The following is a 25,475-nucleotide window of genomic DNA, read 5'->3' as shown; positions in this document are numbered from 1 at the left end:
GATATTCATAATGTGCATAAATTGGTTATGAGTATGGATCAAATATGAAAGAAAACCATCAAAAGAAGTACAAAAAACTTTTAAATATAAGTACTTTTAAATATAAGTACCGGAGCTTGTTATACGCATTGTGGTTTGCAACTTAACTTTGTATGATATGATTAATATGGTAGAATTAAGCATTTTTTTTAGAACCATACAATGTATATATATATATATATATATATATATATATATATATATATATATATATATATATATATATATATATATATATATATATATATATATAAACACATAAATACGATTTTAACGATATCAAAACATTGTAAATTTAAAGGATAATGCGAAATGATTTAACTCTTAATCTATTGTCATCTACTCGTCAAGCCAACCATGTCGATAATATTAAAGCAATACGATTTCAATTATTAGATATAGAGATCTTATTATTTAAATTAGCTAAAAATGATAATAGTTCAAAAATAAAAAATGATGAAACTCGTAATTTGGTAACTAAGGTAATTTAGTTAGCAAACATAAAACAATATACCATTTTAAATCATAAATTATTATAAATAACAACTTATAAGGGTTAAAAAGTATGATCCACTCTCAGATCCAATTTTTATCCAATATATAATAGTACCTTAGGTTCATTTATGACCCATATTTCGTTTTTAGGTTAATGAGTTGTTCACTTCACGTATTCAGCAAATTGAAGCGGGAAGGTCCAACAATTCTTTTCTCGATGTCCACGAAATATCAATTATATCATAGACGTCAAATAAAATCAACGATGGGTTGAAGATCATAGGCGTGAAACAAAGCACCCTTTTGTGACCTTAAATTATTTTTGCAAAATTATCAGTTTTACTCTAAAATGTGTGTTAAACATGTTACTTCCGTTCTGCATGAGTGATCAAAGGGTTATTTTGATATGACAATCAATTTCGTTATAAATCATATTGTAGGTATAATTTTTGTACATAACTTTCTTATTTGAAGTTGTAGTAAATCAAATAGAAATAGTCACTTGTTTTAACTTGTTCAAACACCTCTAATCAAGATGGATGTTTATAATGGTTGGTGGTGATGTTTATGAACATTGATTTTCAACAAAAATGTGGATTTATCAACGATTGAGTAACAATAATGAGAAAATCAACATAAATTGTCAAAAATGATTTTTTCGAGCTGTTTTACAGCCGCATAATTGAATCCAAATCTCACAAAAACTAATTTATATACAACATTTTTTATTTATGCATGTCAATCTTACATACTGATATTTTTTATCCATACGTATGAATTTATTTCCAATCCAGATATCATCATTGAATAATATGTCAATTTAAGTGAAACATACGTATGATTTTTTTTTTTTTTTTTTTTTATCCATACTAATCAACGATAATCTAGAATGTTCGTTTGATGATGTAACCACTTACAATATGAATGGTCATTTGATTTTACTTGTAATAATCTATAAAAAAAATAAATGTAATTGCTGGCTATGGGGTTCGAACCCATGCGCACTTATGTGCAGAAGATCTTAAGTCTTCCCCCTTAACCTCTCGGGCAAACCAGCTACATGTACAATTATCTTAATTGCGTCTATCTAATATTTAGAACTACTAACTGTCGACCGAAATAGAAATAGTTGAAAGTTACTTTACTTATTTAAGTTTCTTGACCTTAACAAAAGTTGACAGACTTTACCCTTTTGTTTTGGTGAAAGAAATTGATTAAAGTTGATTATCTTTCTATATTTTTTGCATTTTTTTTTTTGTGAAATCTGCAATAAAGTATCTAGACTTTTGCTCTATTAACGGAAAAACCATCCTTGATTTTTTTTGGTTGCAATTTATCTCAAAAAAACTAGTAAACAATTGCAAAAAAAAAAAAAAAAAACACTTGACCCCGGTTTCATAAAATTTTAAGGATTTTTCTAAAAATAAACAATCAGAAATGTTTTTTTCGTTAATAAGGTTAAATTTAAAATAAAAATTAATTTTCTTTTTATATCTACTAAATTAACGAAGAAAACTCATACAAATGGTATCTTAATGATTTTAGTTATCATATATAATTTAAGAAGACTTTATTGATTTGAAAATTTATCGTATGAAATGCGTTTTTATGAAACATGTTACCTTTATTATTGAATTTTCACGTCGTAGGTATAAATAAAGTGAGTTGTTGAATTTTGTAGGACACATGTTACCTTTATTGTTATAAAAACATATGTTGAAAATGATATATACAATTATAATTTTAGTTATAATATTTATTGAAGAAATGACAAAAAAAACCTAAAAAAATGATATATAAATTATCATTATTATATTTTTTAGTAAATAAAAATGAAATTTTTAGTTCAAATGATATATATATATATATATATATATATATATATATATATTAATGAATAAATATGACTTTTCTTTGTTAATTTAGATATAAATAGAAAAATTTTCAGAAAAGTTCTTAAATTTTAAACATAACGGAAAAACCATATTTATTGTTTATTTTCAGACTAGTCCTTAAATTTTCAGAAAACCTTGAAAAACGACATTAGCCCAGAACAAGGATTGTTTACCGGTTTTTTGATCTAAATTGCACCAAAAAAGGATGACTTTTCGTTACAGAGCCAAACTTCAGGGACTTTATTACATTTTTTTTTGTAAAAGTTCAATTAGAGTACTTTAAAAGATTATGATTAGTTATATAGGGGTTAACAGCAAAGAACCGAAATCAACTTTTTCTTTCAGATTGTGATTATCTAAGTGAAGCACTTTCATTTTTGTGGTTTACTATTGTTGTATTAAATTAAAATATGTGTATGACGATTGAAAAATAACAAATTCGTTTACAGATTACTCGTTTATGATTAGAGAAGTATTCAAAAATATACTACATTCTAAAAGAAAAAAATATATATTTGTCCAGTTACCTTTTAGCTGACCACAACAGTTTGCCAAGGAGCATCGATGCATATTATTATGTCGACACATTATCCCAGCCCCTTTGTTAATGACTTGTTTTTCTCATTTGATTAGGCTCATCGGGTGTCTCATAAACTATGGACTCAATCCCGGAAACCACTCGCCCTAGCTCTTCAATCCCGGATCTCCGATGTCTTTGCAATTGACATCCACCCGGGTGCTAAGCTTGGGAAGGGAATATTGTTCGACCACGCGACAGTGTCGTTGTGGGTGAGAGCGCAGTTATTGGCGACAATGTTTCAATGCTCCACCACGTCACTCTCGGAGGCACCGGAAAAGCTGGCGGATACCGCCACCCTAAGATCGGAGACGGGGTGTTGATTGGTGCCGGGGCGACGATTTTGGGGAACGTGAAGATTGGTGACGGAGCAAAGATTGGTGCGGGTTCGGTGGTTCTGATTGAAGTGCCGCCACGTGCCACTGCGGTTGGGAATTCGGCGAGGGTGGTGGAAGGGAAGGAGGCGTCGAAGCTTGATGAATGTCCGGGGATGTCTATGGATCATACTTCGTTTATATCAGAGTGGTCTGATTACACTATCTGAATCTGAATCTATCTTGATGGTTTGTGGATCTGATTACACTATCTGAATCTGAATCTATCTTGATGGTTTGTGGATCTGATTACACTATCTGAATCTGAATCTATCTTGATGGTTTAATGTGTTGGTTACTAAGGTTCAAAATGTTTGAAATTAGTGCAACTCAAATAATATCAAGAGTGTTGGTTATAGAACAAGAAATGTCTAATAATTGTTTTTAGGTCAGAAACTTAAGAGAACTATTTGGATTGTTGCTAGCCAAATGTAAAAATATTATGGGGATGCTTGGACATATGGTTTTCCAAAGTGATGATTGAGATTTTTACGATTAGGTGTATCTTTGTTAAACTAACCAATATTTGGAAGTTAGAGGCTTAAATCGTAGTTTTTATTTATGTAATACTAGTTGTGAAACCCGTATATTATACGGGTTAATTAAAACATAATGTTAAAGAGGAGCGATTAATGAAAAGTTTATTTGAATTTGAAATATGAAATAAGTGCAAATTATGAAGAAAAAAAAACATGCAAAAAATAAATTAATTAAAATTATATGTTTAATTGTTAGACCAATGTAGTAAACGATTTATTATAAAGAAAATGACAAAAATAGTCATTTACACTAATTACATTACAAAAATAGCCAAAAAATATCGAAATTACAAAAATAGCCAACGATTTCGCAGATGGAAATGCCCCAACTGCGAAATCAACATGCCATCTGCGAAAGTACAAGCAGCTAAAGCACAACTGTGCTTTAGCTGCTTGTACTTTCGCAGATGGCTTACTCCATCAGCGAAATTGAGACTCCATCTGCGAAATCCCCACTATTTCGGTATATAAACGTTTTTTTTCTCCATTTTCACCATTCTCTACACAAAAACTCTCTCTATCTTTGGGCTATTTTCGCGATTTTGGCTAGTTTTTGAAGAAAATGGAGGATTATGTCAACAATCCGGCGAATATGGTTAGATTTTAACTCTTTAAATGTTTAAGCTTTTTTTTTTTGTTATCATTTATTGTATTATTTAGTGTTAAAAAGGGTAATTTTGTTGTATTTTGATAGTTTTAATATTTCTTTAGTATACTTGAAGCTTAAATGGTATTTTGTTAGTGTTTGTTTGAATGTACAAGTAGAGATTGCGTAGATAATGTTTAGAATTTGTTATTTTTGTTGTTTGTTTAGTTGTTGTATAACCTGAAAACTTGTATATTTTTATCGTATAATTGTTTATATAAAGTGAAAAATAGTTAAATTATAGTATGTGCAAAATAGTCGTTTGTATATATATTTGTTTTATAAGTATAGCATTTGTATAAGTTGAAAATTTATCGTATATATATTGTTAGAAATTGGTTGTGTTTGTCGTATAAGTTGAACAATTGTTGTCGTATAACTTGCAAAATTGTTAATTTGGTTGTCGTTTTATTTGAAAAATTGTTTGTTTATATGATTAGAAAGATAAAAAATGTTTATGTATTTGTCGTTTAAGTTGAAAATTTGTCATTTATATATTTGTCGTTTAAGTTGAAAATATGTTTAATAAAATGTTTATATAATTATGTATGATATTGTTTTTTTATCGTAAATATATTTGTTGTATAACTTGGAAAATTGTTTATATATGTGTATGTTATTGTTTTTTATCGGAAATATAAAAATAATTATTAATTAAGAAATAGTATTTGCATTACTAATTGTTTATGTATTGCAGTTCGTAATCATATATTTTAAAAACAAAATATTTTTTAGTTATCTAATTTGTTTTTGTGTTTCTTTTGCAGCATGACTTTAGTTTTATCAATGTGAAAGCGTTTGAGAACTTAAAAGGTTCTGGCGGTAACATATGGGAAGTATTTGAAGTTTTAGATGATGTCAGACGTGCCATTTTCAGAAATACCATATTTGGTTATTTTATTGATGTCCCTCGTTTACAAGGGGACGCATTGTTGTTCCATAAAATGTTCCTTCATCAGATCCGGTCGGACCCTGTTTTATCTCCATATGGAATAAAACGATTATATTTTCGAGTAGGCAATACGAAAATGGTTTATGGGCCGGAAGAGTTTTGTTTGATAACCGGCTTCAATTTTGGGGAGTATCCAAAAAACATTGGGAAAAAAGGATCGGAAAAATTATTAAGCAGTAAAAAAAGATGTTTATTGCGTGAACGGCTATTTCCGGACCATACCAATAGTTCGGTGAAAATCGGCGACCTTAAACGTTTAATTTTAAATCGAACATTCGTAGCACTTGACGACGTTGATGCAGTTAGAGTATGTTTGATATACATTCTGTGTGAAGGTTTTATGGGTAAAGAAGTTAATGATCGGGTGCCACAAGATTGGTTTTTTTTTGCTGAGAATTTGGATATCTGGAACAGGTATATTTTGTTTAAGTTAAAAGTTATATTTTATTAAAGTTATAATTTATATAAAAACTAATATTGTTTTTTTGTTTTGTTAGTTTCGCTTGAGGTAGCTATCTTTGTGATTTTACTTATGTTGACCTTGAGGATACATGGAACAAAATACATCATTATTTATCACTTTCTGAGCGTGGTCAAACTTTAAAGTACTCCGTATCAGGATTTACGGCTCCAATTAGAGTATAAAAATATTCTAATATTTAAATTGTTTTATTGTTAAGTTTTTTATTTTAATTTTAACTTTTATTACTGTAATTATAAAAAATTGTAGATATGGATATATGAGATGATTCCGGCTGTTCGCGCATGTGGATTTGTGTTGAAAAAAAATAAAGACTTGCCTCGGATGAAACGATGAAGTGGAACTAAAAAATTAAAATGGGTTGACGTGAACAAGATTTGGTCAAAGATGCAGGTTTATAAATTTTTCGTTTATTATTAATAAACTTGATTATTATACTTTTATATACATTTTTAATATGTTTAATTTTTTAGGAGGGTCTACCACCAAGACAAAACATGTTACCGGGTGATGGTGAGATGACATCTTGTTATTATATGTCATTTCAAAAGTATGTATATGGTGAAGGGAAAGCAGTTCCATCCCCAGTACGGGACCATTTTAGGAGACAAGACGAATCTTCGTCTAGTATGTCGTCCAGTGGTCGCTCTCATGGTAGAGGTAGGGGCAGTGGAAAACACAAGTTAGACGAGGTGTTGAAACGGCTACATGCACTGGAGCAGCATGTGTTTATGAACCGACAACCTACAGAGTTTTTTGGTGAAGAAGTGAATACTGAACAATTTTGGAACGACATTGCTTTTGATGATCCGATAGTGTCACAAAGAAATTATGATGAACAGGTTAGTTACACGCTACATTATTTTTTAAATTTTATTAACAAATACGAATACCTGTGTTCATATTTTATATTTGAAAATATAGGTTGTGCAAGATGAAGTGTTGAATAAAAACAATACAACTGAAAATGTATTTGGTGATATTCAAGACGACAAGGTTGTTATAGATATTACCTTTACGATTTTAATAATTACTTTTTAATAATGTGTCTTTCGTTATTAAGTAAAAAATTATATTTTTAATGTAGGTGTTGGAGGAGAGGAATGACTATGCGGGGAACAAATTTGATGATGATGTGTTTGATGTAAATGATTATACTGAATTTAAAGAGGTTCTTATAGTTACATTAATTTATATTTTGTTTTTAGTAGATTAAATAATTTATTTAATTAGATATTATTGCTTATTAAATTATGTGTATTTCGTTATTAAGTATAAAGTTTTATTTTTAATGTAGGAGTCGGAGGAGAGGAATGACAATACGGGGAACAAATTTGATGATGAGGTGTTTGACGTAAATGATTATAGTGAAGCTAAAGAGGTTCTTATACTTACATTAAATTATATTTTGTTTTTAGTATATTGAAACTTATTTATAATTAGAGATTATTGGTTATTAAATTAGGTGCCGGACGAAGATGCAATAAGAATTACGGCAGTTGTAGATTATTTTGATGAGTATGATGGCAAAGAAGTTCCACACGATAAAATGAGGACTCGAAAACCATCACAATATTTGTGCACTCCTTACACCGAGGTATTCGTTTTATTTATAAACTCATGATTTTATATTTATGTGAATTATCTGAAAGATATAGATTTAAACATTTGAATATTGATTTTAGTTGCACACGACACCGAAGCCAAAAAGAAGAACAAAAAAGAAGGTTGATATCAAATCAACAAGCCCCGTTCCTCCTCCAGTTTTTGGTGTTGCTCATGACTTCTCCATGTTGCGCCTGCACCCTTACGTAGCAGGCGGTGAGGTTGTCATTCAAAATTATTTATTTCATTCATATGATGTCCAGCATCGTTTGTTAAATTTCGTGTTAGATAGAGATTTTTGGAGCTCATTGTTTGGGCATACACACGACGGATGGTTGGAGTCATCGGTAAATTAATTGTTAATTTATTATTTTAAAAGTTAATTGTTTTTTAGTCAATAACAAAAGTATCATGTGTGCAGCATATAACCATTTGGTACCGACTATTAATGAAGAGACGGTTTAAAAGCGACCGGCATACAATAATGCCTCCAATTTTTTTTGTTTCTCATGCTTTGGAAGAAGGACAGGACTGGAGGGCGTTTATGTCTGGTATAGCTACATACCCCGACTTCATGGTTGCTTGGTGGGATGTTGATACGGTAAACTTAATTGTTTATATTGAAAATAATATCGTTATTTTTGTTATGTTTTTGTATTGTGATGTAAAAAAACATAATTTTATTTTATGATCCTTATACAGGTCTTATTGCCGATTCATTCATCCCCTAATCATTGGCTATTTGGGGAACTATGATTAGCATCAATGGAAGTCCATATTTATGACAGTCTTGGTAGAGCGGCTTATGAAAAATTCTACTCTGAAGGAATCTTTTCCAAATTTGAACGTCGGGTGGCAAATTATTTGGACAAGATTAAGTATTGGGCCCGGAGGAACACCCCAAGGATTCCATTGAATATGCAATTCATTTATGAAGAAAATGTTCCCCAACAAAGTAGTCATTTAGGAGATTGCGGTGTTTTTGTTTGTATGTTTATGGAGCGATTCGTTTCAGGTCAACCAATACGTGTTCTTATTGACCCAAAGACCGCAGCTTTAGAGTTCCGTCAACGGATAGCAAAATTTTTTTGGGGGTCTAGTCTTGGTCCTATGTAGTTGGATTATATAATTGTATATCTAAATTAATGTTGGATATGATTATTAGTTTATTTTTTCAGTTTCGTGAACGGATGGCAAAAAATTTAACGTTACGACAATTACAACAAATTAATGACCTACTAATAACTTATGAATACATACAACATAAGAACGACTACAACATTTGTTTTAACGTTACAAGTAGACTGTTGTAAACGTAAGTACAAATACAACAATTTATTGACCTAACAACTTCAAAACCATAAAAACAATATTAAAAAGCTTACAACTTGTAAACAAGAACTGCCAAGAACAACACCCAACTACAAATCAACGCTATCTTCAACTTCTTATTTTCTGATTGAAAGAGCTTATTAGAGTTAGCTACTTTAGCTATTACCATAGATGATTGATCCTTCTCTTCATCAACCCAACTAATAAACCCGCATTTTGGTCCCTGTTAAATTTAACATTGACAGTAAGAAATTAATTGTTTGTCATGTAGACACGAGGGTTTAAATTTGAATGACGTTAACAACATGATACCAAATATGGGCAAGCGTAAAACAATATTCCTGGGTTTTTAGATGTTCCCGAAATCCTAACGATACGTTCTCCTCCGCAATTGCAGTATGCCATTAGCCTTGTTTTTCTTATAAATAGGAGTTGCTTTGACAGATACATTTTTCATACCGAGTGACACCCTTTTATAGAAGAAATCATATTACAGTTAATTCTTTTTGACTATCAAATGAACTGGTTTGACTATGAATTCAAAAAGTTGAACTGCGAAATCCAGACAAGTACATTCTGTAGTATTGTCTTGTCGGTCAGTGAAATTTGACTATGAAATGAACTGGTTTGACTATAAATTCAAAAAGTTGAACTACGAAATCCAGACAAGTACGTTCTGTAGTATTGTCATGTCGGTCAGTGAAATTTGACTATGAAATGAACTGGTTTGACTATGAATTTAAAAGGTTAAACTATGAATTGTGAACAGTAGAGATACAATATTTTCTATTTATAATCTCATTTTATTGATGTTGCATTTGTGTGATGATTGTAGAGCACTTTCATCGGTTTTGAAAATGAGTACTTACATCGAAAGAAGCTTTTCTCAACTACCAATTTTCTTGCATAACCTTCAAAGAACAAATCCTAATACCTTCACAGCCATCAAGAAAACCGATACCAACCGCTTTCAACTCTGTTTTGTGGCTTTAGGTTGCGTGGTATAACATACTTCTTTTATTGAGTTATATAATATTTCATGGTAATGTATCTCGATTAGTTTTTACTCATCACTAATATGTGTTCGTTTTTATGTAGATTCGTACCTTCCTTAGGTGCATGATACCGCTGATATATGTGGGTTATTTACCCCTTATTGGGAGCTATCTGACAACAATGTATTTCGCAGTGGCTTTAGATGGAAATCATGAACCACTACTCTTAGTAATTAGTTTGGGAACCTTAGAGTGTGAAGAATCATGGAGATGGTTCATGATGAGGTTAAAAGATTGTTTAGGTGAGGACTTAGGGGTTGGTTTCATAAGCAACCTGTGTGATAAAATAGAATTTGGTGTTCAGAGTGCCTACCCGGATTCCTATAATGGATATTGTCCTAAAGATATAGCTCGAAAGATACGTGACTCTGTGGGACATAACAATACGGAAGTTGAATCGTTGTTTTGGAAGTCATGCAATGCATATAGCGTTGATGATTTTTACTTGTGTTTGGAAAGGTTGCAAACTGCATGTAGGAAATCACCTTTCTTTTCCTTGCTTAGGAGTCCAATTTACTGGCTTGACGATATACCGATTTCAAAATGGACACGAGCATTTTTCCCAAAAATACGCTACAATGTTAAATCGATTGACGTCCCTGAAATTCTGCAAATTATATCCAGACGTGAGTTTCCTGTAACAACGATAATTGAGTTAATCACCACGTCGATACAATCAAACTATGCTGAACGGGCCGACGTGGCGGGTAAGGGAGATTGTTATATTTAGTTTTTTTAATATGCTATTATTTTTATTAAAATATCAAATTTTACAGGGAGGTTTTCTGGTGGGTTGACCCCTTACGTTGAGAGTAAGGTTCAAAAATGTGTCAACAAGTCTTATAATTGGAATGCAAGACGTTTGTATGGGGATACATATCAAGTCGATGACGATTTTGCCACCACCAACGTACAACTTGAACGAAGGGTATGTAGTTGTGGTAAATGGCAAAAAAGCGGTATACCATGTGCCCACGCTATAGCATGTCTAAGAACCCGTACATTTGAATCCATTAACAGAATGGTTGATTACAAGTTCACTAGTTATGTGTATCGACTTGCATATGGATCTGAGTTGGTGAATACTATACCATCACATGTACATTGGGAAATACCAAATGAAACGGTGATCCTGTTACCTCCCTCAATGCAGTAGTTATTCATGTAGCACCTTTATATTTTATGTAGTATTATGTATTAGTTTTTTATGTTCCCTGTTTTTATTTTAGTGTCGTGTTACGTATTAGTTATCCGTTAAACCTGTTTATATTTTATGTCGTATTATGTATTAGTTATTTATGTACCTCATTCATATTTTATGGTGTATTATGTATTAGTTATTTAATTTATGTCGTATTATGTATTGGCTATTGAGGAAACAACATACATTAAAAGAAATGGACGTTTATTAAATAATGACGACTATACACATACAACAACAAGCAACTTATATAACGAAAATCCATTACCTTAACCAACATGCATATTAAAAATAAGAGAACATTCTTTAAAAGATTCCATGCATCTAAGTGGGTAAACTCGCTACCATCATATTCAAAACGGTATAGTTCCAAAGCCACCTGTCGTAGAATGTCTTCCTCCGTATTTGCATGTTCGTTATCCAACTCGTTGTAAATACGTTGAAATTCTTTCACCTTCATTTTCAAATCCAGAAACTTCGCTTTGACATCTTTTCTTCTTCGATATTGAGTACGCCCCATTAAATGGTGAAACAAATGACAGACACGAGACCAAAATGATCCAGCACGAACTTGTGGGGGACCCGGTGGAAAATCCTCCTCTACAGTTATTGTAATACCCGTTTATTTATTTATTAAATAAGTAAAGTAATAAATACATAATAGCCCTAAAAGCGGAATAGTGTGGCAAGAAGTTAGTTACGGGGGTTAAAAAGTCATAATTGAAAGTTTAAGGGTCTAAAATACCATCATCAGGATTTAATTTGAATATATTTTGGGAAGGAGGGACTGTTTATGTCGTTATGGCATAATGTTTAGTAGCCTCGGGTATAAAAACTTGCTTCACCGGTTAGCAAACCCTAAACGCCCCCCTTATGTGCAGCCGTCACCCCACCTCCCTCCAGCCGTCACCCCTCCTTCTATCACCTCCGGCGTCGCCTCCGTAACACTTCAGTGAGCCAAGAGCGACTGCCATCACGACTCCGACGAAGGGATTGAGCTCGACATCGGGGCTGATGTCGTTTTCTCAACCGTCGCCACAGATGATGAAGTCGGAGGCCACCATCGCTGTCGTTTGGTTCTTCCTCCACTGCTCCCGCCGACGGATCTCCTCTCCTCTCCGCTCCATTCTGTGTTGCTGCTACGCCGCCACTTCGTCTCTTCTTCTTCTTCTGTCGTCAAGATATCGCCGCCACCGCCTTATCGAGCAGCGGGTGCGACTGTGGATGGCGTTTCTTTCCGACTGTCGTGAGCCACCGTGGGGGTGGCTGTGATTGGGTGTGTTCCTCTTGCTTGACTTGTGTTAGTGTGTGCGTATGCCTTCTGTTGGCCGGAAAAACGTGGGAACCACCATGGCTTCCCACCATGGTGGCCATTTCCTTGCTGTTGCTGCAATCCGCCGTTGATTGCCACTAGAGTGTTGCTGCCGTCGCCACCCACCACAGGTGGGTGTTGGATTCGTTTTGCAAGCAGAAATGCATATGGGTGTGTGTGATGGGTGATTTCATTTGGTCGGAAAACTGAAAACAGCCACCACCACCGCCGTGAGGTGGTGGCTGCCGCTATGCACCACCGTCGGCCACCTCAAGGTGGTTTGTGTGTGTTTAATGTAGTTAGCATGTGTTTATTTTTGGTTAAGGCATTGTAAAGTGTAATTAGCTAAAGTATAATGAAATGAAATTGAAAACCACCACCTTAGGGTGGTGGCTGCCGCTTCCTGCCGCCACCGGCCGCCGTGTCGGGTGGCAGTGTGTGACATCCCCAAAATCACGGCCAGAAAAGACCGGTTTTGTTTATACTTTATTTCAAAATCAGAGTTATCTTTTAATAAATGGTTTGCGGAATTTGTCCCAAAACAATAATATGATAAAGATTTATCAAAAGCATTTCCATAGAAATGTATTCATTAAAAGACTCGGGATGTCATGTTCGTACAGATCAAAAGTATAAACAGTACAATATAAGCCTTACTACATTATTTCATATCTACAGGTCTATATCCGTAATCCCTCGTCCAAAACATCACACCTATGCTCATGCGCCACTACCTGTAATACATAAAACTGAGTGGGTCAGGCTTGGGAGCCTGGTGAGCACATAGGGTTTTCAACCCACAATAAATAAGTTTATTAATTTCATCAATCAACAATAACCCGATTACCCGTTCCCGTTATCCTCACTTTACGTCCCTAAACACCTATCATAAGGGACCTAGCCTAAGGATTATCATCGGGACGGACACTACTGCTAAGGGGATTCCTCAGCAATAAATGTCCTAATAGGCAACCATGTGGGGGATGGAGTACACCGGTGAACACATCGTTCACAACACCTACAAGTTGCGAACCTGCTAGTGTTCCACTGGACTGTCTAGAAGAGTCCGTGGTCGTCATCTATACTCCGCTAGATGACTGGATCAACAACAACAACATCGAGGCCTCTCATCATTTTATCACACATCACCTATTACATCTACCCATGTTTTACCCCAACATTTTCGTAGATATAAAATACATATACAGTTTAAATCATTGAAAACATGTATAACAACGTTCATCTAGCATAGATAGCAAGTATTCAGATAATATGCACACATAGCACGTAATTTATATAAAATACTTCATATCTATGTGTAAGTTGAAGGTAACTATGCACTCACCGGAAAAGGTGGTGATTCCGAACTCAGACAGCGCTTCGCTTCTTAAAAAGAATTTTTCTTCGACGAAACCTAGTATTATTACCACTAGAGTTTAGTTTATTATTCGTCGAGACTAATTAATAGTCTAGCTATTATTATTATTATTATATAAGCGTCAAAAAAATACTTATATAACCCATAATAATAGCCCAAGTATTTATTATAAGTTCCTAATAACGTTACTATAATTAAATAAAAGTTATATTAAAAATAGCGTAGGCGTAGCTCACTTACAGCGGGTTTTATAGAAAACCGGGCTTTGCTTGGAGCAGCGTTCCCGAGCCGAAAAGCTCTTCTTCTCGGAGCCTTCGAGCACTCCGGGGCTTCCGCCTCGTGCTAGGGAGGTTCCCAAGGCTTTTCGGGGGATTTCGGGGCTAGAGAGAGGTTCTAGAGAGAGAGAGAGAGAGTAAAGAGAAGAAAGAATGGGAAAGGTGTGAAGAAAATGAGGGTGGGAGAGGTGGTATTTATAGGGTGAAATGTGGCTGAACTTGGTGCCACATGTCACCATCTGGTGGCAAGCCTTGGGGAGAAAGCAATGGCCAAGATTGTGCCACATTACCCATTTTCGCACAGCACACTTCCGACTTCTAAAATCCGTAACTTTCACATACGACCTCCGTTTTTGACGTTCTTTATATCCACGCGTAGGTAATAATAAGATCTACAACTTTCATTTTGACACCGTCAGCTAATTCTCGACCGATCTTAAATTTAACAGTACAAGGAGATTATACTGTTAAACGTCTGCGTAAAATTAATAACTTCTACATACGGACTCTGTTTTTGTCTGTCTTTTTACCGTTGATTTCCTATTAATGAGATCTTCAACTCTCATTTATGTTGTGTAAGCCAAAAACCGCTCGAACTAAAATTCGAGTTTCAGGCCGTGCACTGCTAAGCCGAATCTTAGAAAAATCATAACTTCTTCATACGAAGTCAGATTTGGGCGTTCTTTTTATCGATGTTCTTAGTTTAACATATTCTACGACTTTTGTTTAGATTGCTAAGGCTAAAAAGTCTTCTATCGTAAATTCACTATTTACGTCTCCCGGTATCGTGCCGGTTTTGTCGTAAAACTTCGGCGGGCCATAACTTCTTCGTTATAGCTTGGATTTCGGCATTCTTTATATGCACGGAAACCTTGAGACATATTCTACAACTTTATGTAGAGATATCGGGATTATCTCACACTTTAATTTTGACGCTCATTTTTATTCTTTATTAATTATACATTTATAATTAAATAATAAACACATAAACACACATAATTCACATAATACTCAAATATTTCATATTTATTACTTCAAAAAGAGTTACAATAGTTGACCTAGACTATTACATTGACAAAAATGCTTAGCCCTGAAAACCCGGGCGTTACAATTCTCACCCCCTTAGGATGATTCCGTCCCGGAATCATGCATCAGCAAACAGATGTGGATAGCGACTCATCATGTCATCCTCTGTTTCCCAAGTGAGATTCGGCCCATTCGAATGTTTCCATCGGACTAGCACCAAGTCGACCATCTTGCGTCGTAACTTCTTAGTCTTACGGTCAATAATTGCCTCAGGCTCTTCGATCAGCCTTTTATTCTCATCCATCCTTAATTCCGAGATTGGAATTATGTCGGGAACATCTCCCATGAATTTCCTCAAATAACACACATGGAAGGTGTTATGAATACCATTGAGTTCTTCGGGCAATTCCAGCTTGTAAGCTTGGTTCCCAATCCTCTGAAGAACTTTGAATGGTCCAATAAACCTTGGACTCAACTTTCCTCGTTTCCCAAATCGTATAAGTCCCTTCCACGGTGAGACTTTAAGTAAAACGGAATCCCCAACTTCGAAGGTTATCGGTCGTCTTTTCTTGTCGGCATAGCTCTTCTGACGATCCTGAGCTGCTAACATTCTTTCCCTAATCACCTTCAATTTCTCAGCAGTCTCATGGACTATCTCGGGGCCCATAAACTGCTTCTCTCCGGCTTCAAGCCAACAAGACGGCGTACGACACTTCTGCCCATACAAGGCTTGATAAGGAGCCATCTTGATGCTCGAGTGAAAACTATTGTTGTAGGAAAATTCTACTAGAGGTAAGTGTTCGTCCCAATTCCCTTGGAATTCGAGGGTACATGCTCTCAGCATATCTTCCAACGTCTGAATCGTTCTTTCACTCTGACCATCAGTTTGCGGATGGTAAGCAGTACTCAAACACAACTTTGTACCCAACTCCTCTTGTAGACTCCTCCAAAACCTTGACGTGAAACGACTATCACGATCTGACACAATCGTAAGAGGGACACCGTGAAGTCTTACAATTTCCTTCACGTAAGCATTTGCGAGCTTATCCATAGACCACTTCTCGTTGGCGGCTATGAAGTGTGCACTCTTGGTGAAACGATCCACAACTACCCAAATCATGTCGTGACCATTCTTCGTTCTGGGCAGTTTAGTCACAAAATCCATGGTGATGTCTTCCCATTTACCCATGGGTACAGGTAAGGGTTCTAAACTCCCATACGGTTTTTGATGTTGTGCCTTAACTCTTGCACATGTTACGCACTCAGCCACATACTTTGCAACATCGAGCTTCATCGTCGGCCACCAGTAGTAGGGTTTTAGGTCCCTATACATTTTAGTGCTACCGGGATGAATCGAGTACATGGTCTTGTGTGCTTCTTCCATTAGAAGATCTCTTATTCCTCCCGTCTTAGGTACCCAAATTCGATCTTGGAATACCTTCAGTCCTCGACTGTTCGTACCGAACACTAACGTTTTTCCCAAACGTTCTTCCTTTCGGTCATTCTTTTCTAAGGCTTCTTCTTGGGCTTTCCTGATACTTTCCACAATCGTCGAGACGACTTCAATTCTTAACGCTCTTGGCCTTTTCCTTTCAAGATTGACTTTCCGACTGAGAGCATCAGCAACAATATTTGCTTTACCTGGGTGGTAAAGTATCTCACAGTCGTAGTCCTTGAGAAGTTCTAGCCAGCGTCGTTGCCTCATGTTCAACTCCTTCTGATTAAAGAGATACTGGAGACTCTTGTGATCAGTGAAGAGCTTGCACTTCGTGCCGTAGAGGTAATGCCTCCATATCTTTAAGGCAAATACTACTGCTGCCAACTCCAGATCATGAGTGGGGTAGTTCTTTTCGTGCTCTTTCAATTGTCGAGATGCGTATGCTATCACCTTTTCTCTTTGGGTCAGAACACAACCTAACCCGACTCCAGATGCATCACTATAAACTGCGAAATCTTCAACTCCATCGGGTAGAGAAAGTATCGGCGCTTCACATAACTTCTTCTTTAGCTTCTCGAACGCCTCATCATGTTTCTCACTCCATGTATACGTAGCTCCTTTATGGGTCAAAGCTGTTAATGGAGCAGCTATCAAAGAAAAGCCTTGGATAAATCGTCGGTAATATCCGGCTAATCCTAGAAAGCTTCGAATCTCCGTGGGATTCTTCGGACGTTCCCACTTCATTACAGCTTCGATCTTGGCAGGGTCAACCATTATTCCTTCTTGGTTAACAACATGACCCAAGAATTGGACTTCCCGTATCCAAAAGTCGCATTTGGAGAACTTTGCAAAAAGCTTCTCCTTCTTTAACACCTCCAACACTTCTCGTAGATGCTTGTCGTGCTCCTCCTGGCTTTTCGAGTATATGAGAATGTCGTCGATGAACACTATCACGGATTTATCGAGGAATGGTTTACAAACCCTATTCATCAAATCCATGAATGCTGCGGGAGCATTGGTTAGTCCGAACGACATAACCAAGAACTCGTAGTGTCCATATCTTGTTCTGAATGCAGTCTTCTCAATATCCTGCTCTCTCACCTTCAGCTGATGATATCCTGACCTAAGATCGATCTTTGAGAAGTAGCTCGAACCTTGCAGCTGATCGAATAGATCATCAATCCTCGGTAATGGATACTTGTTCTTCACCGTTGCCTTATTCAACTCTCGGTAGTCTATGCACATCCTCATGCTTCCGTCCTTCTTCTTCACGAATAACACTGGAGCTCCCTAGGGTGATGAACTAGGTCGAATGAAACCGCTGTCCAACAGCTCCTGAAGTTGCGTCATGAGCTCCTTCATCTCCGTCGGTGCTAATCGGTAAGGTGCCTTTGCTATCGGTGTTGTTCCTGGTAATAAGTCTATACGAAATTCTACTTGCCTATCAGGTGGTAATCCGGGAAGATCTTCGGGAAATACTTCCGGATAATCGCACACAACCGGTATATTCTGCACCTCTTTCTTTTCCTTCTTAGCATCGATTACGAATGCCAAGTATGATGCACATCCTTTGGACAAACATTTTCTGGCTTTCATCAAGGAGATGATTCCAGAATTCACTCTGCGTTTGTCCCCGTACACCATAAATGATTCCTTTCCGGGTGGGTTTATCCTAACTATCTTCTTTCGGCATAATATCTCGGCATCGTTGGCGCTAAGCCAATCCATACCCAAAACGATGTCGAAACCGTTTAACTCTATGGGTAATAGTTCCTCATGGAATTCGTTTCCGTTTAGGTTAATGACGATGTTCCTAATACGATTACTAACAGGTACGAATTTGCCACTGGCAACTTCTACAATCAGGGCATTATCTAGTTTTTCTACAGGCAATGCTAATCTTCCACCAAATTTATGCGATACAAAGGAGTAATTGGCTCCGGAATCAAATAGTATATTTGCAGGTAAACCATTTACAAGAAAGGTACCTGAAGCGACGTCCGCTGCCTCCTTTGCAGCCTCGAGCGTCATCTGGAAGGCTCTCGCCTTCGGCTTTGGTGGTATGTTGGGTCTTCCTGCCTCCTTCTTCTTCGGGCAGTCCTTCAAAATGTGCCCTTCTTCATAACACCCATAACAGGCCTTCTGGTTGAGGGTGCATTCGTTGGCATAGTGCCCAGGCTTTCCGCATTTGTAACAAGTGACTCCTCCATCACACTTCCCAAAGTGCTTCTTCTTGCACTTGTCACACCACTTTGCTTCTGATCCTCCTCCTCTCGAACCAGACTTCGAGAATCTTCCTTTCTTACCGGACCTCGAGGATCCGTCAAATTTCCGTTTCTCTCCCACTTCCGCTCTCTCCAGACCCTTTTCTCGTATCTGGGTCTCCACATTCTTAGCAGCCCAGATGGCAGCTTTCAGAGTGCTAGTTTGCTTGACCATTGGACCGAAGTCCGCTGGTAATCCGAGGGCAAATTTGTTAACCTTGGAGAGTTCAGTTGGGACGAGGTGAGGAACAAGCTTCATTTTCTCAGTAAAGCTTGCAGCGTATTCAGTAACGCTCATTCTTCCCTTCTTCAGATTCTGGAATTCGTTGCTGATCTCCAGAAGATCCTGCTCAGAGCAGTATTGCATCTTCAACTGTACCAGAAAATCCTCCCACGACATTTTGCTTGCTTCATCTTTGGGCATTGAATCAGCTAATAGCTTCCACCAGCTTAGTACTCCAGATTTCAATAGAGGAACTGCAAGAGCAGTCTTCTGCCTATTGCTACACTCGCAACTCTCAAACATTGTCTCCATCTCAGAGATCCAGTTCATGACTTCCACCGGCGTCGGGCTTCCGGATAGACTCGGTGGCTTGGATGCCATGAAATCCTTGTATTTGCATCCACGTCCATCATTTCCTCCATCCTGGTGGTTTTGCCTAACTATCGGTGGGTTGGCTTGACCAATAGTCCCACTGTAGTTTCCTTCTTCAGTCTGCCCTTCGTTCAACTCGGGCTGTTCGAGCTGAATAGTCGCTTCCTCTCGATTTTGCTGGAGCAAACGCCTGGTTTCCTCCATTTGACGATCCAACATTGCCTGGATCATCGCTTGCACTCCGGCCATCGTTATTGGTCCGGCAGCGGCTTCCACAACTGGTATTTGCTCGATCACGGGGGGTTGGTGTCCGTTCCCATTTGCGTTTACGTTTCCGCTACGGGTCCTTACCATCTTGATCTATATACCGAATAAGGTGGATTTAGATCTTTATTTAGGAGAGACGTTTTAAATCGTCCTTATCACTCCGAAACGTTTACATGCTAGTTCTAATATCGTAGTCGTACGTTTAGAATCCTAAACACATAAGGTTCCAGATCCGGTCGGCAACAGACCATAGATCCCGAACAAAATAACAGCATATCATGCATAAAACATTTAGCACATAAAAGCATTTTAGGCACAATTCCTAAAATAAGCTAGTGCTCACACCTCACAATCATCGCTTAGCATTCTAAGTTTAAGTCTAGAAATCCTACAAATTCCTAGTTCGCTTAAACTAATGCTCTGATACCAACTGTGACATCCCCAAAATCACGGCCAGAAAAGACCGGTTTTGTTTATACTTTATTTCAAAATCAGAGTTATCTTTTAATAAATGGTTTGCGGAATTTGTCCCAAAACAATAATATGATAAAGATTTATCAAAAGCATTTCCATAGAAATGTATTCATTAAAAGACTCGGGATGTCATGTTCGTACAGATCAAAAGTATAAACAGTACAATATAAGCCTTACTACATTATTTCATATCTACAGGTCTATATCCGTAATCCCTCGTCCAAAACATCACACCTATGCTCATGCGCCACTACCTGTAATACATAAAACTGAGTGGGTCAGGCTTGGGAGCCTGGTGAGCACATAGGGTTTTCAACCCACAATAAATAAGTTTATTAATTTCATCAATCAACAATAACCCGATTACCCGTTCCCGTTATCCTCACTTTACGTCCCTAAACACCTATCATAAGGGACCTAGCCTAAGGATTATCATCGGGACGGACACTACTGCTAAGGGGATTCCTCAGCAATAAATGTCCTAATAGGCAACCATGTGGGGGATGGAGTACACCGGTGAACACATCGTTCACAACACCTACAAGTTGCGAACCTGCTAGTGTTCCACTGGACTGTCTAGAAGAGTCCGTGGTCGTCATCTATACTCCGCTAGATGACTGGATCAACAACAACAACATCGAGGCCTCTCATCATTTTATCACACATCACCTATTACATCTACCCATGTTTTACCCCAACATTTTCGTAGATATAAAATACATATACAGTTTAAATCATTGAAAACATGTATAACAACGTTCATCTAACATAGATAGCAAGTATTCAGATAATATGCACACATAGCACGTAATTTATATAAAATACTTCATATCTATGTGTAAGTTGAAGGTAACTATGCACTCACCGGAAAAGGTGGTGATTCCGAACTCAGACAGCGCTTCGCTTCTTAAAAAGAATTTTTCTTCGACGAAACCTAGTATTATTACCACTAGAGTTTAGTTTATTATTCGTCGAGACTAATTAATAGTCTAGCTATTATTATTATTATTATATAAGCGTCAAAAAAATACTTATATAACCCATAATAATAGCCCAAGTATTTATTATAAGTTCCTAATAACGTTACTATAATTAAATAAAAGTTATATTAAAAATAGCGTAGGCGTAGCTCACTTACAGCGGGTTTTATAGAAAACCGGGCTTTGCTTGGAGCAGCGTTCCCGAGCCGAAAAGCTCTTCTTCTCGGAGCCTTCGAGCACTCCGGGGCTTCCGCCTCGTGCTAGGGAGGTTCCCAAGGCTTTTCGGGGGATTTCGGGGCTAGAGAGAGGTTCTAGAGAGAGAGAGAGAGAGTAAAGAGAAGAAAGAATGGGAAAGGTGTGAAGAAAATGAGGGTGGGAGAGGTGGTATTTATAGGGTGAAATGTGGCTGAACTTGGTGCCACATGTCACCATCTGGTGGCAAGCCTTGGGGAGAAAGCAATGGCCAAGATTGTGCCACATTACCCATTTTCGCACAGCACACTTCCGACTTCTAAAATCCGTAACTTTCACATACGACCTCCGTTTTTGACGTTCTTTATATCCACGCGTAGGTAATAATAAGATCTACAACTTTCATTTTGACACCGTCAGCTAATTCTCGACCGATCTTAAATTTAACAGTACAAGGAGATTATACTGTTAAACGTCTGCGTAAAATTAATAACTTCTACATACGGACTCTGTTTTTGTCTGTCTTTTTACCGTTGATTTCCTATTAATGAGATCTTCAACTCTCATTTATGTTGCGTAAGCCAAAAACCGCTCGAACTAAAATTCGAGTTTCAGGCCGTGCACTGCTAAGCCGAATCTTAGAAAAATCATAACTTCTTCATACGAAGTCAGATTTGGGCGTTCTTTTTATCGATGTTCTTAGTTTAACATATTCTACGACTTTTGTTTAGATTGCTAAGGCTAAAAAGTCTTCTATCGTAAATTCACTATTTACGTCTCCCGGTATCGTGCCGGTTTTGTCGTAAAACTTCGGCGGGCCATAACTTCTTCGTTATAGCTTGGATTTCGGCATTCTTTATATGCACGGAAACCTTGAGACATATTCTACAACTTTATGTAGAGATATCGGGATTATCTCACACTTTAATTTTGACGCTCATTTTTATTCTTTATTAATTATACATTTATAATTAAATAATAAACACATAAACACACATAATTCACATAATACTCAAATATTTCATATTTATTACTTCAAAAAGAGTTACAATAGTTGACCTAGACTATTACATTGACAAAAATGCTTAGCCCTGAAAACCCGGGCGTTACACAGTGTGCTCGCTTTGTGAGTTTGATTCGTTTAGGGTGCTTGTAAACCCTAATGGGCCTTGTAAGCTCTAATGGACTCTAATGGACCTAATAAAACCCTAATGGGCTTAATAATATTCTAGTGGGCTTAATAGGCCCAATAAAGCCCTAAATAACCTAAAAGTCCAACAAATTAATAATGGGCTAGTATTTGAGTTGGAAAAACCCTAATGCCAGTAAATCTTAATTTGGGGAATTAATCGGGTCACACACACGAGAATTATTTAATAACTTGAGATATTAAATAATAATCATTGGCAAACTAACATAAGGCATAATGGACTTAATGGATTAAGTCCTTAATGGGTTAAGAAAGAAACACCGAACCCTAATCATCATTTCATGTGAAAACTCTAATTTGGGATTATGGGCTTGGACTTATCGAGACCCACATTTGGGCTATTGGAATGGAATTGTGTGATTAAGCCCAATCACACCATATGACTTATGTAGAAGAATGATGGACTTAACGGGTTAAGTAGGAAACTTAACCCTAATCGGCATTTTATGTGAAACCCTAACTTCACTTGGGTTTATTGTTGGGCCTTTCTATTTGGCCTTGATGATTGGATTATTAATGGGCCATCCAAGAATAATTATATGGACTAAAATAATTTAATGGGCCTAGGGTAAGTCCCATGTAAGGGGTTGGGCCCAATTTGGAAAACTGGGCCATAGATGGACCATAGTTGGGCCTTAATGATTGTATAATGTTGGGCCTTAGAATAAGACCACATATAGGCATGGGCCCAATTCGGAAAATTGGGCCATATGCTAGGCTTTGATTCCTAATTCGCTTTGGGCCTATGGATTGGCCCTTGGGCTTATGTAAGCCAAGCCTGAGGTAATGAAGTAATTATCCAAGTATGTATGATGGTTATGTGTTGGGACCCAATTATTAATTGGGTGTTATTTTGGTGTTGACAGTTCGGGAGTCTGTCAGCCAGCAGCTGGGGTCGAGTCTGCGGGACTTCGGCAAGTGTGGGATTGTGTCTTCGGGACTTCAGCAGTGTGAGGTGAGTTACCTTCCAGTAGTGGTGGGTCTAAGGCCACAATGTCGGCCCACCAGTAGGAGACGTATGATAGATGATTGTCTTTGTGATATCATCTAGGTTTGCTACTACCTGATATGTTATATGCTAGCATGATATGTTGTATGTGATAGTAGTCGAGTTCGGTTGTTAGGACCGAAGGGTAGTCAGACACCCCAGATACATCTGACAGTATGTGATGATATGTTTGCATGTTGGCTTGTTATGTTATATGCGATAGAGGTAGTATGAGGGGACCAGTCCCCGTGTTCGGTTGTTAGGACCGAAGGGTAGTTCAGGCACCCCAGATATGTCTGATAGGATGATTATGTTATGATATATGTGATAGTAGCAGTAGGGGGTGGATAGTCCCCGAGGGTCGGTTGTTAGGACCGACGGGTAGGTCAGCACCCCAGAATGGCTTGACACGGGTAGGTCAGCACCCCAAAATGGCTTGACACGGGTAGGTCGGGCACCCCAGAATGGCTTGACACGGGTAGGTCGGGCACCCCAGAATTGCCCGACAATATGTATGCTATGTGATTGTATGGTATTTGGTATGATGGGGGAACTCACTAAGCTTTGTGCTTACGGTTTTCAGTTTTGGTTTCAGGTACTTCGTGTCTAAAGGAAAGGAGCCGGCTTGATCGCAGCGCATCACACTATGGTTTTCCGCACATGAGATCTTTGGGATTACACTCTGATATTATTTTATGATAACACGTTTGATTATTTCTACTTTGGTTTTGACATGACATGATGTTACAGATGTTTTATCACACTGTTGGTTTTATAATGACATATTTTAAAATGAATTTTTTGGCCTGTATTTTTGGGATGTTACAGTTATAATCCAAGCTTGAACCAAAGCGACCTCCTCTGCGTTCCTCCATGTATGTGGTGAGTCCATAATTGCAAGGAGGGAAGTAATACGAAACAACTACAACGGATATTAAAATCTATTTATAACGACTCCTTACTTTCCTGCTGCAATGGCTTGTCAATTCAAGCAGCAATGTATTGTGTTGTCATTCGACCGGGGATGACTTGTCAACTCGAACAGTGCTCTGTTATGTTATAAGTATAGTACACTGCATTCGTCAGTTAATTTTGACTATGAAATGCAGACATATTAGAAGATTGGATTGCGATTTTGTGTAGAAACTACTATAAATTGACCTTATGTTACATAAATACTTTATTAAATAAACCAATACAACTGTTCAAATATTGTTTTTTATATTCCACTCTCTTAGTTTCAATCAAAATGAGTTCTATATCATGGAGCAATGAAGAGTTCTTGGTTCTTACACATGCTTATATTCATGTGTACTAGACAAGCAAGTTGAACGATCCAATGTTTTGGAGCCGTTTAACCAATATTTTCAATGCTAAAAACCAAATGGCTACAAGAAACGATCGTGATGAACTAGACATCTTAGCAAGATGGTATGAAATAAAAACCGAAGTTCTATTATTCAACGATCTTTATACCAAAATTGACGACACCCGTTTAAATGCTACTGAGGAGGTCATCTTGGAAGCTGCTAAGGAGGAGTACAGGTCATCAAGTAACGGGTTGGAATTCCAATTTGAAGCCCCTTGGAATATTTTGAAATATATCCCGTTTGTTTAAAATCTATTTTAGTTTATTATGTGAGTACTAGGTTATTTTCATGTATTTCGTATGTATTTCGTTTGTTTAAAATCTAAATTAGTTTATTATGTGAGCAACTCGTATGATTAATTTGAATTAATAAATGCCCATTGCATTAGTTTTCACAATACATCAGAATACATTTCTAACAAGGATTCCATGAACCATTACAAACAATTACAACAATTACATGAAAAAAACGACATAATACGAACAAAGCATTAACGTAAAACACAAGTCCATGGG

The 25,475-nt window shown here is 36.9% G+C and overlaps 2 protein-coding genes, 1 non-coding gene and 1 pseudogene across 3 annotated transcripts; 3 read left to right on the top strand and 1 right to left on the bottom strand.

Annotated features, from left to right (window-relative positions):
- Positions 1–344: 344 nt before the first annotated feature.
- LOC145046226 (serine acetyltransferase 5 pseudogene) lies at positions 345–3,576 on the top strand (annotated as a pseudogene).
- Positions 1,509–1,591, bottom strand: TRNAL-UAA (transfer RNA leucine (anticodon UAA)). Its single transcript has one exon. It is a non-coding gene; the product is annotated as a tRNA-Leu (tRNA).
- A 2,983-nt stretch (positions 3,577–6,559) lies between the features above and the next one.
- On the top strand, positions 6,560–7,677 carry LOC144998836 (uncharacterized). Its single transcript, XM_078958570.1, has 5 exons — positions 6,560–6,840; positions 6,923–6,994; positions 7,086–7,142; positions 7,296–7,379; positions 7,464–7,677. Exons 1-5 carry the CDS (start codon positions 6,628–6,630, stop codon positions 7,620–7,622), a joined length of 585 nt encoding a protein of 194 aa, XP_078814696.1. The 5' UTR covers positions 6,560–6,627; the 3' UTR covers positions 7,623–7,677.
- Positions 7,678–10,111: 2,434 nt separating this feature from the next.
- LOC145046225 (uncharacterized) lies at positions 10,112–11,146 on the top strand. Its single transcript, XM_078994521.1, has 2 exons — positions 10,112–10,697; positions 10,767–11,146. Exons 1-2 carry the CDS (start codon positions 10,112–10,114, stop codon positions 11,144–11,146), a joined length of 966 nt encoding a protein of 321 aa, XP_078850647.1.
- Positions 11,147–25,475: the final 14,329 nt, after the last annotated feature.

The sequence above is a fragment of the Lactuca saligna genome, chromosome 5, assembly GCF_052625555.1.
Source record: "Lactuca saligna cultivar CGN05327 chromosome 5, ASM5262555v1, whole genome shotgun sequence".
Lineage (NCBI taxonomy): Eukaryota > Viridiplantae > Streptophyta > Magnoliopsida > Asterales > Asteraceae > Lactuca > Lactuca saligna.
This window is presented reverse-complemented; position numbering and strand designations above follow the sequence as displayed.